The 14,507-nt window shown below is 44.1% G+C and overlaps 1 protein-coding gene across 6 annotated transcripts in view; it reads right to left on the bottom strand.

The window, feature by feature from the left end:
- Positions 1-14,507, bottom strand: part of LOC142908818 (uncharacterized) — an 88,658-nt gene that overhangs the window by 55,904 nt on the left and 18,247 nt on the right. For 4 of the 6 annotated variants that reach the window (XM_076059449.1, XM_076059448.1, XM_076059444.1 and 1 more), the window contains 11 exons: positions 13,452-13,616; positions 10,254-10,321; positions 8,946-9,019; positions 8,536-8,594; positions 8,334-8,403; positions 7,963-8,036; positions 7,197-7,305; positions 6,962-7,056; positions 5,880-6,055; positions 2,636-2,703; positions 2,405-2,457 (listed from right to left, as the gene is read on the bottom strand). In XM_076059449.1, coding sequence (XP_075915564.1) covers positions 2,405-2,457; positions 2,636-2,703; positions 5,880-6,055; positions 6,962-7,056; positions 7,197-7,305; positions 7,963-8,036; positions 8,334-8,403; positions 8,536-8,594; positions 8,946-9,019; positions 10,254-10,321; positions 13,452-13,571 — 966 coding nt within the window. In that variant the 5' untranslated portion in view covers positions 13,572-13,616. Of the gene's footprint in view, positions 1-15; positions 450-2,404; positions 2,458-2,635; positions 2,704-5,879; positions 6,056-6,961; positions 7,057-7,196; positions 7,306-7,962; positions 8,037-8,106; positions 8,181-8,333; positions 8,404-8,535; positions 8,595-8,945; positions 9,020-10,253; positions 10,322-13,451; positions 13,617-14,507 lie in introns of those variants that run through there. The other 2 variants (XM_076059447.1, XM_076059445.1) reach the window with 2 other exon arrangements.

Raw genomic sequence — 14,507 nt, forward strand, 5'->3', positions numbered from 1 at the left:
GAGACCAACACTTCCTACGATACCCCAAGATGTGTTTATTGCACCACGGTGGGCGTAAGCTCTCGGATGCCGTAGCGATAGGTTTTACCCTTTTAACTGGCACCAAAAACTGACACCTTTATTCAAGGCATCATGTCTGCAATAACCGCAACACAAGCAGTCAAAATGCAAGCAAAAAAGAGACAACTCTGATAATGATATTGGCACTGTCCTTGAATTTGATTGGTCCACACCCGAGACGGCTTTTCTTAGAGCCTAGTCTCCACTGGTGTTGGACCAGAAGACGCCAAAAGGCGTACAACTCAAAAACAGCGCACTATCAGAGTATTGAGGGCTCGGGGTGAGCATTTACATTATGAGACCTCCTTTGCCAGTAACAAGATATAGGAATAGGTTTTTACCCTTTTAACTGGCACCAAAAACTGACACCTTTATTCAAGGCATCATGTCTGCAATAACCGCAACACAAGCAGTCAAAATGCAAGCAAAAAGACAACTCTGATAACGATATTGGCACTGTCCTTGAATTTGATTGGTCCACACCCGAGACGGCTTTTCTTAGAGCCTAGTCTCCACTGGTGTTGGACCAGAAGACGCCAAAAGGCGTACAACTCAAAAACAGCGCACTATCAGAGTATTGAGGGCTCGGGGTGAGCATTTACATTATGAGACCTCCTTTGCCAGTAACAAGATATAGGAATAGGTTTTTACCCTTTTAACTGGCACAAAAAACTCAAATTCAAGGACAGTGCCAATATTATTATCAGAGTTGTCTCTTTTGTTTGCATTTTGACTGCTTGTGTTGTGGTTATTGCAGACATGATGCCTTGAATAAAGGTGTCAGTTTTTCGTGCCAGTTTAAAAGGGTAGAACCTATTACTATATCTTGTTACTGGCAAAGGAGGTCTCATAATGTAAATGCTCTCGGATGCCGTCTGAACGTTCCCTTTCTCTCCCCCCTCCCCCCCCCCCCACGTGCTCCCCGAGCCTCTCAGGAGCTCAACGTGAAACGCCTTGCCAAGCAAAACAAAAAATATTGGGACGCGACCCAAACGCCGTTGCGAGCACAGCGACGGAGACCGACGCAGTGGCCGGCGTTCCGTGTTTGATAAAATCGAAAAGCACCGTTAGACCTCCTTTGCCAGTGCCAAAATATAATAATATAATAGGGGTTTTCCCCCTTTTTTCTGGCAACAAAACTGAAACCTTTTTATACAAGGATTCATGTCGCTGCATCGACCACAATACCTGCAGTCAAAACGCAAACAAAAAAACCTACTATGATAATATATATGTGGCATTGTCCTTGAAACTGATTGGTCCACACCTAGGGACGGCTTTCTTTTGAGCCTCGACCCAATTGGTGCTAGACCACATGACGCCAAAAGGCGTCACACAGCTCAAAGACAATGCACTATCCAGGTAATGAGGGCTCGGGGTGAGCATCTACATCATTGGACCTCCTTTGCCAGTGCCAAAATATAATAATAGAGGGGTTTTCCCCCTTTTTTTGGCAACAAAACTGAAACCTTTTTTTACGAGGAGTCACGTCGCTGCATTGACCACAATATACCTGCAGTCAAAATTCAAACAAAAAACCTACTATGATAATATATGTGGCATTGTCCTTGAAACTGATTGGTCCACGCCAAAAGGCGTCACACAGCTCAAAGACAATGTACGCCTTTTGGCGTCATCTTGTCGAGCACCAATTGGGTCGAGGCTCAAAAGAAAGCCGTCCCTTGGTGTGGACCAATCAGTTTCAAGGACAATGCCACATATATATTATCATAGTAGGTTTTTTGTTTGCATTTTGACTGCAGGTATTGTGGTTATTGCAGTGACGTGAATCCTCGTAAAAAGGTTTCAGTTTTATTGCCAGAAAAAAGGGGAAAAACCCTATTATTATAAATCGAAAAGCGATTGTGTTTTCTTTTGGGGAACAAAGTGCGAGCCCCAATACGGCAACGCTGCATAGCTTGCTCAAGCAGGTGACTTGGCTGGCGGAAAACAATCCCAACGCAATTGAACCATTTCAGAGAAGTGGGGCGGGTGGGAAGATAAATCGAAATCATTTAATGTAGCTGCTACAAAGCTTTGGAACCATCTAGCATCGTCTCTTAGCACCTTCACTCTGTCATCTCTGTCCTCACCTAAACCGACTGTTAAGATCACAAAAGTTTCAAATGTGAATGTAAATAGTACAATCTAATTGATTTATTTTAAAAATGTGAACCTGTGTAATTGTTCAAATAGAATGATTTGCTGAGCCACCATTGACAAAGAGCTTTTTTGGCTCATTGGGCTTTACTTGGCTAATGAACTTGTGAACTACAATCGCGACGTTGAACGTCGTCCGCTCTTCTGGCTGATATTGCGATAGACGACATTGAAATGTGCTCACCAGCGTTTCGCGATGTTTCATGTCGTTATTGTCGCTTGCAATCTTCAAATTACCTAAAAATATTAATCGAGTGATAATATTAATTAAGGATTACCAATAAACGTTGGACAACGATGAAAATATATTAAACAGACGTTAACAATGTACACTCCTGATAGAGGTCAAATGTCACACGTGCGATAAATAATTAACACTCGCAATGGTCACTGACACTCTCAAAACGTTGCCTACCTATTTCTGTATTTTTTTCACGAATATTTCTTTCAAGCCTGCTACGAATCTCAGCTTCTTCGCTGCGCCTGATAAAAAAAAAAAACATAACAAGACATCTGCCTCATTTAATTGTTAAAAAAAATGTCATACGCAACGCAGTACACAATCAATGCAAGACGAAAATCGTCCCCGTGTAGCCTTAACAGACTGTTGGGTCAAGTGCTGCTCGCGAGCATCATTGTTAAGGCCGGCACGGTACACGAGGGGGTGGGTGGCCAGCACCACGCCCGGCCGCCTTTGTCTCCCCAGTGGCAATGTTCACACACCGCACCAGGGTACTCATTTGAGGCCGAGTTGAGTGGAGGCCCGGGACCGGTTCGGATAATCGTCACGCGGACGTTGTGTTCGTGATGTGCGGCAGAAGCCAGATTAAACGATGCAGAAAACTGCATCGGTAAACAAACTGTACTCTATTATTGGTTCTTTCGGTAAAGTCACCACGTAGAAGGGAAACAATAAAATAATAAAAATATAAAACGATAAAATTCTCACGTGTGAAAACCACATATCAAGAAAATTTTCTTGCAGTGGTTTTCACACCTGACGATGATTGCTTGCGTTGCAGTCGAAACGTCGTGAGAATTTAATTGTTTTATATTTTTATTATTTTAGTGTTTCCCTTCTACGTGGTGACTTTACCGAAAGAACCAAGAATATAAATCGCTGCAGTCACGAAAGCTTTAAATAAAAATTTAAACTGTACTGTATTTGTTTTGCTTTACAGATACAACAACAGTCAGAGATGTTCTACGCAATGCAGCGCCTTCTCCTTAGTAGCTCCCAACGTCTGAAATTCACAAACTTGAAAACTCGCTAATAACTTAATTGGGGGAAACACGAAGCAACTGTCGCCCCCTACTGCAAAATAATTGCAGACCCAGCGCATCGTGGCTGCTTCTCCCTCTCCCCCCTCCTCCGTTCCGAACAATGATGGACTCGTCCGTCTGAACAAAGCTCGTCGCTTTCCGTGGTGCTAACGTTGAAACAAGGAAAAAATAAACCGGCATGCTAATCCCTCACACTAACATTCTGCCTTTAACATCCTGCTAATCCAACACATTAACACAGCTATTTCAATGCTAAATTATTCTGTTGATATGTAAACTCGGACTTTAACACCCTGCTAATCCAACACATTAACACAGCTACTTCAATGCTAAATCCTTCTGTTGATATGTAAACTCTGACTTTAACATAGCTACTTCCGTGACCAGTCACATGCTGATCCCTCACACTAACATCATGCTAATCTCCCAGTTACATTCTAATTTGTTGACTTTAACATCCTGCTAATCCAACACATTAACACAGCTACATCAATGCTAAATCCTTATGTTGATATGTAAACTCGGACTTTAACATAGCTACTTCCGTGACCAGTCACATGCTGATCCCTCACGTTAACATTCTGCTAATCTCCCAGTTACATGCTAATTCCTCACATCAACATCATGCTAATCTCCCAGTTACATGCTAATTCCTCACATTAACATCCTGCTAATCTCCCAGTTACATGCTAATTCCTCACATCAACATCATGCTAATCCAACACATTAACTTAGCTACTTCAATGCTAAATCCTTCTGTTGATATGTAAACTCTGACTTTAACATAGCTACTTCCGTGACCAGTCACATGCTGATCCCTCACACTAACATCATGCTAATCTCCCAGTTACATGCTAATTTCTGACTTTAACATCCTGCTAATCCAACACATTAACACAGCTACATCAATGCTAAATCCTTATGTTGATATGTAAACTCGGACTTTAACATAGCTACTTCCGTGACCAGTCACATGCTGATCCCTCACGTTAACATTCTGCTAATCTCCCAGTTACATGCTAATTCCTCACATCAACATCATGCTAATCTCCCAGTTACATGCTAATTCCTCACATTAACATCCTGCTAATCTCCCAGTTACATGCTAATTCCTCACATCAACATCATGCTAATCTCCCAGTTACATGCTAATTCCTCACATTAACATCATGCTAATCCAACACATTAACTTAGCTACTTCAATGCTAAATCCTTCTGTTGATATGTAAACTCCTAAGTCAAGGGGCTCTGCTCCTCCCACCCAGCTTAAAAGACGCTGCCAAGCTTAGCAGTGTTCACTCGAGCGCCGTCTTCCCGACAGTTCTGTTTCTTCACCTGAGGAAGGCTACTTGTGTTGTGGCCGAAACGTCGTGAGAATTTTATTTTGTTTTATTTTTATTATTTTATTTCCATTCTACGTGGTGGTGACTTTACCGAAAGAACCAAGAATATGAATCCCTGCAGTCACGAAAGCTTTAAATGGAAATTTAAACTGTACTGTATTTGTTTTGCTTTACAGATACCACAACAGTCAGAGATGTTCTACGCAATGCAGCGCCTTCTCCTTAGTAGCTCCCAACGTCTGAAATTCACAAACTTGAAAACTCGCTAATAACTTAATTGGGGGAAACACGAAGCAATTGTCGCCCCCTACTGCAAAACAATTGCAGACCCCCTTCTAAACGTGAACACTGCGGGGCAGTGTCCTTCACTGCAAGGCCGGCGGGCCACGAGCGGCCCCTGGTGGCCTCTTGTGCGGCCCCTGACAATACCCAGATCTGAAATCACCTCCCCATCGTCGTCGTCGTCGTCGTCCTCGTGTGCTGCTGTCAAACCCAGCAGTGTTAAAACGTGTGGCGGCCCTCACGCTGTACCGTGTCTTATCGGCGGACGTGCCCCACCCCCCCCGACCCGCCCTCGCCCTCCGCCACCTCTGAAAATGAGTGAAGAACACCACCGTGGTGCTTTCCTGCGTCAACCAGCGTAGTACGTGACAATAGCGACGCAACGATAATTAACATCTTCTTTGGTTCTTTCGGTAAAGTCACCATCACGTAGATTGAGAATAAAATAATAAATTGATAAAATGACACGATAAAATTCTCACATTTCGGGCCACGACACAAGCGGCCTTCATCAGGTGAAGGGACGAGAATGTCTGGAGGACAGCGCTGGAGCGCTGAGGCAGTCTCGTCCCTTCACCTGATGAAGGCCGCTTGTGTTGTGGCCGAAACGTCGTGAGAATTTTATCGTGTTATTAAATTTTATTAATTTATTATTTAATACAATTAATCCTTGCAGTCACGAACGCTTTAAATCGATGATTAATGTCTCGGCACGCGCCACGTTCCGTGTTGTAAAAGTTCACCACTTGCCTCTGGCTGGCTGCTGCTGTCAACTCTTCGTTTGCCTTCTCCAGGTTTTGCACAATCACGTTCAGGTCCCGACGTTCGTGCTGCAGCTTGTCGCACGACAGCCGCTGCCCCGCGGTGCTTGCGGTGAACTCTCGCTCCTTCTCCGCAAAACTTCTCTCCGCGTTTTGCATCCCAGCCTGCATTCAGACCGTACGATGATGAAATCGATGAGGCGGGTGACCCGCTGCATTTGTTCAGATACAGTTAAAAAAGCTTGAGACTTTTCCAAAAAGGCTAAGAGAAAACCATTCCTTATTCTTGATTCTTTCGGTAAAGTCGCCACGTAGAAGGGAAACTATAAAATGATTAAAATATCAAACAATTAAATTCTCACGACGTTTCGACGGCAACACAAGCAATCATCATCAGGTGTGAAAACCACAGCAAGAACATTTGGAATAAGTGGCGGTGAAAAATGTTTCTTGCTGTGGTGTTCACACCTGATGATGATTGCTTGAGTTGCCGTCGAAACGTCGTGAGAATTTTATTGTTGTATATTTTTATTATTTTATTGTTTCCTTTCTACGTGGCGACTTTACCCGAAAGAACCAAGAATATGAATCCCTGCAGTGACAAAAGCTTTAAATCAAAAAGAAAACCATTCCGTTAAAAATATCCAGTTAAGGAATGCAGACAATATTAGCGATGTAATAAATATGAACGGATACATATTCTTAGCTCTTTCAGTAAAGTCACGTTGAAGGGAAACAATAAAAATAATAAAATATATATAACAATAAAAATTCTCACGACGTTTCGACCATAACACAAACGGTCATCATCAGGTGTGTCGGTTTGCATTAATGTATTTATTTTTAAAACACCATTTAAACACCGTTTAAAAATAAATTAATTAATGCAAACCGACACACCTGATGACGACCGTTTGTGTTATGGTCGAAACGTCGTGAGAATTTTTATTGTTTTAAATATATTTTATTATTTTGTTTCCCTTCAACGTGGTGACTTTACCGAAAGAGCTAAGAATATGAATCGCTGCAGTCACGAAAGCTTTAAATAAAAAAAATGAACGGATAGGTCACCTGCAGCGTGCTTTCAATTTCCCGACGGCGATTTACTTCGAGTTTCAGGGTACCACTTTCTTTCTGCATTTGCTCAAGCCGTGCTTGAAAGTTGCCTGTTAATTCACGCAAAACAAATGAAATCGGGATCGACTTTCACGGTCGGGACGTGCAGACATTTGCCCACCGCGCACACGCACAAACACATCCGGGCTCGTTGGCAATAAAAAGCGGGCAACTTGAAGTGTGCTCTCACGCTCTGTTTCTTCGAGTCGAGCGCAGCTTTCAATGGAATCTTGCAGCTTTTGCGAGGCCATTTTGAGCTCTTCATTTTTTAACTCCAACAGCTCGGACATTTCTTTGGCCTAAGAGCGAAAAGACGGAACTCTCTGTTTGCTAACTACTGAACGACAAAGATAATAATACGACTTTACGCACGGATCTATGAAATGACCTACTGCTGGGCAAGGCGAGTTTTCTGGTTTGAAAGTCATCATTGAAGTCAGATAAGTTGTGTTTACCAGACTGAAATGAACTTGAGAAATCAAGACAAAGAGGTCGAAATGTGCAGATCCCATATATTTCGTTGAACAAATGCGTTTAGGGCACTGAATACGTTCTAAAGTGGAAATAATTCACATTTTAAGCATTATATTGTTATACAGACGTTTGTAAATTGTAAAAGCAATGTATGAACACTGTACACAATGGCAATAGTAGGCGTTAAAGGCAATAGTTTGGGATAGGAACATTAATATATCAGTTTTTATTTGAAGGTGATCTTGATCTTCAAAGGATATTTTATGATTGAGACAGGCATGCCTTTAGGAGCTGCATTTCTTACATTTGAAATCAACAAAAATTAATGAGCCTGAATTATAACAGACCCTTGGGGTTTGAGCTATATATATACACACTGGTTTGTAAAAGGTAATGCATGGTCATTTAATCCAATTTTTTTTTTATCCCAACATGCATTTAAAATGTGAGCAAAAGCGATCAGCTCGTGGATTCGCCCGAACCTGGCTTTCTTTAATCGTCAACTTGTTTACAAAGTCCCACCGCGCTCTTTCCATTTCTTCCACAGCTGCTTCCACTGCGTACGACACACGCGTCATGCATTTAAAATGTGAGCAAAAGCGATGAGCTCATGAATTCGCGCGAACCTGGCTTTCTTTAATCGTCAACTTGTTTACAAAGTCCCACCGCGCTCTCCCCGTCGCTTCCACGGCTGCTTCCACTGCGTACGACACACGCGCGTCGCACGTTCGACAAAGTGGCTGAGCGCGTCAATATTCATCCAGTAAAAACCACAACGGTCATTGATCATCATCGACAGTGCTCTGCGTATCACTGAGCAGCCGTGCATTGCGTCACCCGGCACGAGACTCACCTTTGCACAACGCAATATTCTTGTCATTTTGAGACTTTAAATTCAATTCGCTGAAAGTCACCGCAAACGTCTTTAAGAGAGGATGACAGCGGGGATCCAGCATTAATGTTAAATGTGCACGTGCGTACGTTTATACCGTTACACGTTTCTCAAGAAATACAATTAAATGAAAACAAAATTTAAAAAGCATCACACATTTTACCTTCAGTTCTGCTTTCAGCGACGAATGAACAGCTTCCACTTCTTCTTGTTCTGTTTCAGCTGCCATTATCACCGTGCGGACGTGACCCACGTGAGTCAACGACAAGCAAGTTTAATCACTAAACGTGTTACACCGTCAACGTCCATTATCACCGTACGCACGTGACCCACGTGAGTCAACGACAATCAAGTTTAATCACTAAACGTGTTACACCGTCAATGTCATTATCACCGTACGCATGTGACCCACGTGAGTCAACGACAATCAAGTTTAATCACTAAACGTGTTACACCGTCAACGTCCATTATCACCGTACGCACGTGACCCACGTGAGTCAACGACAAGCAAGTTTAATCACTAAACGTGTAACACCGGCAACGTCCAATGGTCGGCGAATGTTGAGAATGTACCTCTGGTTAATGTTTGTTGCACTGAAGAGGACTGGCCCTTCAGATCGTCACACATCTGCCTGGTGGCACGGATCCTTACGGACACGGGCACATTGCAAGGACGGCGGGTCAGAAAACCTTCGTAGGAACGTATCCGCCATTTTAAGGCAAAGCGCATTGCAGATGAAGATATTCTTGGTTCTTTCGGTGAAGTCACGTAGAAGGGAAACAACAAAATAAAAACTCACCGTGATTTTGTTGTTTTCTGTGACTTTACAGAAAGAACCAAAGAACGTGAATTCCTGCAGTCGCGAAAGTTTTTAAAATGAAAATGCAGAGAGGATGTTGGTGTCATCAACAAGTCGCTCGTTTGTTCTGCCGGCGTGACCTCTGACCTCCACCCAGTAGTCCACTCAGGGGCGGAGCAACAGGGGGGGATGGGGGGGGTCAGCCCCCCCCCCTGAAAATTTGGGGAAGTCGGCAATCGGGATAACCGGATATCCGGCTGCTGCAAAATGCCGCAGGCTGCCACCTTGTGATGCCACCTTGTGTGCTGCCCTGCAGGCTGTCACCTTGTGCTGCCCTGCAGGCTGCCACCTCGTGTGCTGCCCTGCAGGCTACCACCTTGTGTGCTGCCCTGCAGGCTACCACCCCGTGTGCTGCCCTGCAGGCTACCACCTTGTGATGTCACCTTGTGCTGCCCTGCAGACTGCCACCTTGTGCTGCTGCCCTGCCAGCTGCCACCTTGTGATGTCACCTTGTGTGCTGCCACCTCGTGCTGCCCTGTAGGCTGCCACCTTGTGCTGCCCTGCAGGCTGCCACCTTGTGTGCTGCCCTGCAGGCTGTCACCTTGTGCTGCCCTGCAGGCTACCACCTTGTGCTGCCACCTTGTGATGTCACCTTGTGATGTCACCTCGTGCTGCCCTGCAGGCTGCCACCTTGTGTGCTGCCCTGCAGGCTGCCACCTTGCGTGCTGCCCTGCAGGCTGCTTGAGCGGCAGCCTTGCGAACTTATCGAACTTACTGGCCACGTCGGCGGCTCCGACCTATTAATAAACTCCGCAGCTCAAATCCAATAATTAGTTTTATACATTTGTGGTGCCCATTGGAAAACACAAACACACTGAGATATCTCAGAATGTTGAAGTCAGCAACCCCCCCAAAGTCAAAATCCTGGCTCCTCGCCCCTGAGTCCACTGGACATCTCTGAAATCTACCGGACATTTGTTACAAAAAAAAGAGCTTCATTGCTCTTCGGGTTTCTCCAGTAAGCTTAGGAACCTAAACAGAGGACAAAGATGAAATTCGAGGGAAATGAATAACTTCTTACTTCTCCATTAAATCTCCTTTGATGTCAATCACGTCTTGAAGTTGCGCGCTGAGGTGTACATTTTCAAGCTGAAAGGAAACACGACACACACACTTCGCTGAGGTGACGCATACCGCTTCAACACAGTTGTCTGATAATTGTTATCTGACACACAGCACTGATAATAACGTTCGGGTTTCATAAAGCATCGTCAATCATGCAGACAAAGCGATCGCTGAGGAACCACAGACACGAATCTTATTGCTGTCCAGTTGAAGCTACAAACAGATTAGAAGTACCTTTAAATTATTGTCTTGGCAAACCAAGTGTTTCTCTATTTTAGTTAACAATGACGAATGATGAGTGGACACAATTACCAATCATAATGATGACTATGGGGAATCCACAAAAACAACCTAATCGTGATTATAACCAGACGAAATTAATGAGTCTGAAACAATATGCAAATGTAGCAACGTTATTTGAGATGCCACTGCATCTCCCATTGAGCACGGTTGGCTACGTACGGTGTGAAAGAAGTTCAACATACACACACGTAGCACGGTTGGCTACGTACTGTGTGAAAGATGTTCAACATACACACACATAGCACGGTTGGCTACGTACGGTGTGAAAGAAGTTCAACAAACACACACACAGCACGGTTGGCTACGTACGGTGTGAAAGATGTTCCACATACACACACGTAGCACGGTTGGCTACGTACGGTGTGAAAGATGTTCAACATACACACACACATAGCACGGTTGGCTACGTACGGTGTGAAAGAAGTTCAACATACACACACGTAGCACGGTTGGCTACGTACGGTGTGAAAGAAGTTCAACATACACACACATAGCACAGGTGGCTACGTACGGTGTGAAAGAAGTTCAACAAACACACACATAGCACGGTTGGCTACGTACGGTGTGAAAGAAGTTCAACATACACACACACGTAGCACGGTTGGCTACGTACGGTGTGAAAGAAGTTCAACATACACACACGTAGCACGGTTGGCTACGTACGGTGTGAAAGATGTTCAACATACACACACATAGCACGGTTGGCTACGTACGGTGTGAAAGAAGTTCAACATACACACACACACATAGCACGGTTGACTACGTACGGTGTGAAAGAAGTTCAACATACACACACATAGCACGGTTGGCTACGTACGGTGTGAAAGATGTTCAACATACACACACGTAGCACGGTTGGCTACGTACGGTGTGAAAGAAGTTCAACATACACACACGTAGCATGGTTGGCTACGCACGGTGTGAAAGATGTTCAACATACACACACGTAGCACGGTTGGCTACGTACGGTGTGAAAGATGTTCAATATACACACACAGCACGGTTGGCTACGTACGGTGTGAAAGAAGTTCAACATACACACAGTGCACTGAGGAAAACCAAACCTGATCATTGGCTACGTGTCTACGTCAAAAGATTGATGAAGTTTACCGATTAGCTGACAATAAATGTTTGGGTTTGGAGAAATGAGGAGCCACTCACACCAACATTGAATGAAAGCGTTTCACTGCTTTAGTCGACAAGACTAAGAGATTTATTTTTGGTTCTTTCGGTAAAGTCACCACGTAGAAGGGAAACAATAAAGTAATAAAAATATAAAACAATATAATTCTCACGACGTTTCGACGGCAACACAAGCAATCATCGTCAGGTGTGAAAACCACAGCAAGAAAATTTTAAAAAAGTGGCGGTGACATTTTTTTCTTGCGGTGGTTTTCACACCTGATGATGATCGCTTGCGTTGCAGTCAAAACGTCGTGAGAATTTTATTGTTTTAAATTTTTATTATTTTATTTTTTCCCTTCTACGTGGCGACTTTACCGAAAGAATCAAGAAGAAGACGAAGAAGAGATTTGAAGTTTACGTCACTGCAGGAATCCATAATCTTTGGTTCATTCGGTAAAGTCACCACCACGTAGAAGGGAAACAATAAAATAATAAAAAATATCAAACAATAAAAGTCTCACGACGTTTCGACTGCAACACAAGCAATCATCATCAGGTGTGAAAACCACAGCAAGAATTTTTTTTTAAAGAGCGGCGGTGAAAATTGTTTTCTTGCTGTGGTTTTCACACCTGACGATGATCGCTTGCGTTGCAGTCGAAACGTCATGATAATTTGATCGTTTTAAATTTTTATTATTTTATTGATTCCCTTCTACGTGGCGGTGACTTTACCGAAAGAACCAAGAATATGAATCCCTGCAGTCACGAAATATTTAAATAAAAATTTAATAAGACTAAGAGATTTGAAGTTTTTCGTCACCGCAGGAATCCACAGTCTTTGCTTTCATTCAAGTAAAGTCGCGTAGCGCGTATAAAAATACAACACAAAATAATAAATCAAATCACGACGTTTCCATCGCGACACCACAGGCGGCGGTCGTCCTCAGGCGAAAATAAAAATTAAACCTCTTGCTGCTGCTGCTGTTGTTGTTGTTGTGACAGGACTCTCTCGCTGGTTCAGCAGTTCCACTGCAGGGATTACTTTTTTTACCGCCCTAGGACAAAGCGCTTGAGGTGTTGCGATCGAAACGTCGTGGACATTTTATCATCTTTATACCTACCACGTGACTTTACCGAAGTAACCAAAGATTAAAGGCCAAGAGAATGACCGCGCGCAATGCACAAATACTCCGCGGAAACTCGACAAGTCGTCGGCCCGCAAACCAACTCAGCCATTCGCTTGTTTCTCTAAATAGCAGTAACACTAAATCACTCATATTACGGGAATACAAACGCTTTATTTTTTTAAACGCAGCTACGAGGTTTTTTTTTAGGGGGGGCGCATCTAGACCCGAGGGTTAAGGTCGTTTTTCCTCACCTAATTTTTAAATATCACGAGTTTAATTTAATAATAATAATAATAATGACGTACATTGTAATTACTCTCCGGATCAGCCTGCATCACAACCCCGCGACCACCCGGAGGAGCATGGAGGACCACCGGTGGTACGGGGGAGGGAGGGAGGGTGACCACACTGTGAGAAGCACTGCTTTAGAGAAATAAGACCACTTACTGCTGCTGCTGCTGTTGCCCACCTGTGTTACTCACAGCCCTGAGGACCACCCGGAGGAGCGTGGTGGACCACCGGTGATACCGGGGGTGAGTGACCACACTGAGAAGCACTGCTTTAGAGAAATGAGACCACTTACTGCTGCTGCTACCCACCTGTGTTTGTCGAGTTGATTTCTGCAGAGCGTCGGCCGTCTCCTGGGCCATTCTGACAGCTTCCTCCTTTTTGCTGAGCTCAGAGTGAACTCTGACCTTCCACATGTTCAACTTGTTCATTTCACAGCGCAAAGAATTGTACGTCCTTGACACGTGATCTTTATTCTGCGAAGAAAAAAAAACAACCAAACACAACACACGGCATGAGGAGCGTGTGTCAGCAGCTTCCCAAGCCGTAGTGTCGTGAACACATCAAGATTTTCCGCTGCCCGATGACCGATCATTCGCGATAAACGTTCTTGGGTTGGCTCGCGTAAGTGTGTGTCGTTACCCTCCACCACCCGACCCAGCCAGTGAGGTTTGTCACGTAAACAAAACGCGCCAGTGAATTACTACTTCGGCCCACCGGTGTGTCGGAGAGTAAATCCACAACATTTACACATTCATACTTTACGCGATATAACCCAAAAAACATTTATTATACGAATATAATTGGTCGTGAAAGCCTACGTGTTGAACTGATTATTATTACTCCATTTCAACCGAAAACTCGATCAAGTCATGTACAAGCACAAATACACGGTTTTTTTATTTTTTAAATTAACTTTCCCTTAAAACGTCTTTGCCAAGTGCTGTGAACGTAAAAATGTTTAAGGCGCAGATCTGAAATTGTTTGATCGTAATCACTGCTGGCAAAAGGGCCTCCACTAGAGGGCGCTCAGTAGAGGCTGAACTCTTCCACGCTGTTCAAGACGTCTTGGAAGAGAAACCCTCACTAGGGGCTGAACTCTTCCACGCTGGGGAGACGTCTTGGTAGAGAAACCCTCACTAGGGGCTGAACTCTTCCACGCTGTTCAAGACGTCTTGGAAGAGAAACCCTCCCTAGGGGCTGAACTCTTCCACGCTGGGGAGACGTCTTGGTAGAGAAACCCTCACTAGGGGCTGAACTCTTCCACGCTGTTCAAGACGTCTTGGAAGAGAAACCCTCCCTAGGGGCTGAACTCTTCCACGCTGGGGAGACGTCTTGGTAGAGAAACCCTCACTAGGGGCTGAACT

This window comes from Petromyzon marinus, unplaced genomic scaffold (assembly GCF_048934315.1).
Source record: "Petromyzon marinus isolate PM22_M1 ecotype Great Lakes invasive population unplaced genomic scaffold, UKy_Petmar_22M1.pri1.0 PM_G_Scaffold_102, whole genome shotgun sequence".
Taxonomy (NCBI): Eukaryota; Metazoa; Chordata; class Hyperoartia; order Petromyzontiformes; family Petromyzontidae; genus Petromyzon; species Petromyzon marinus.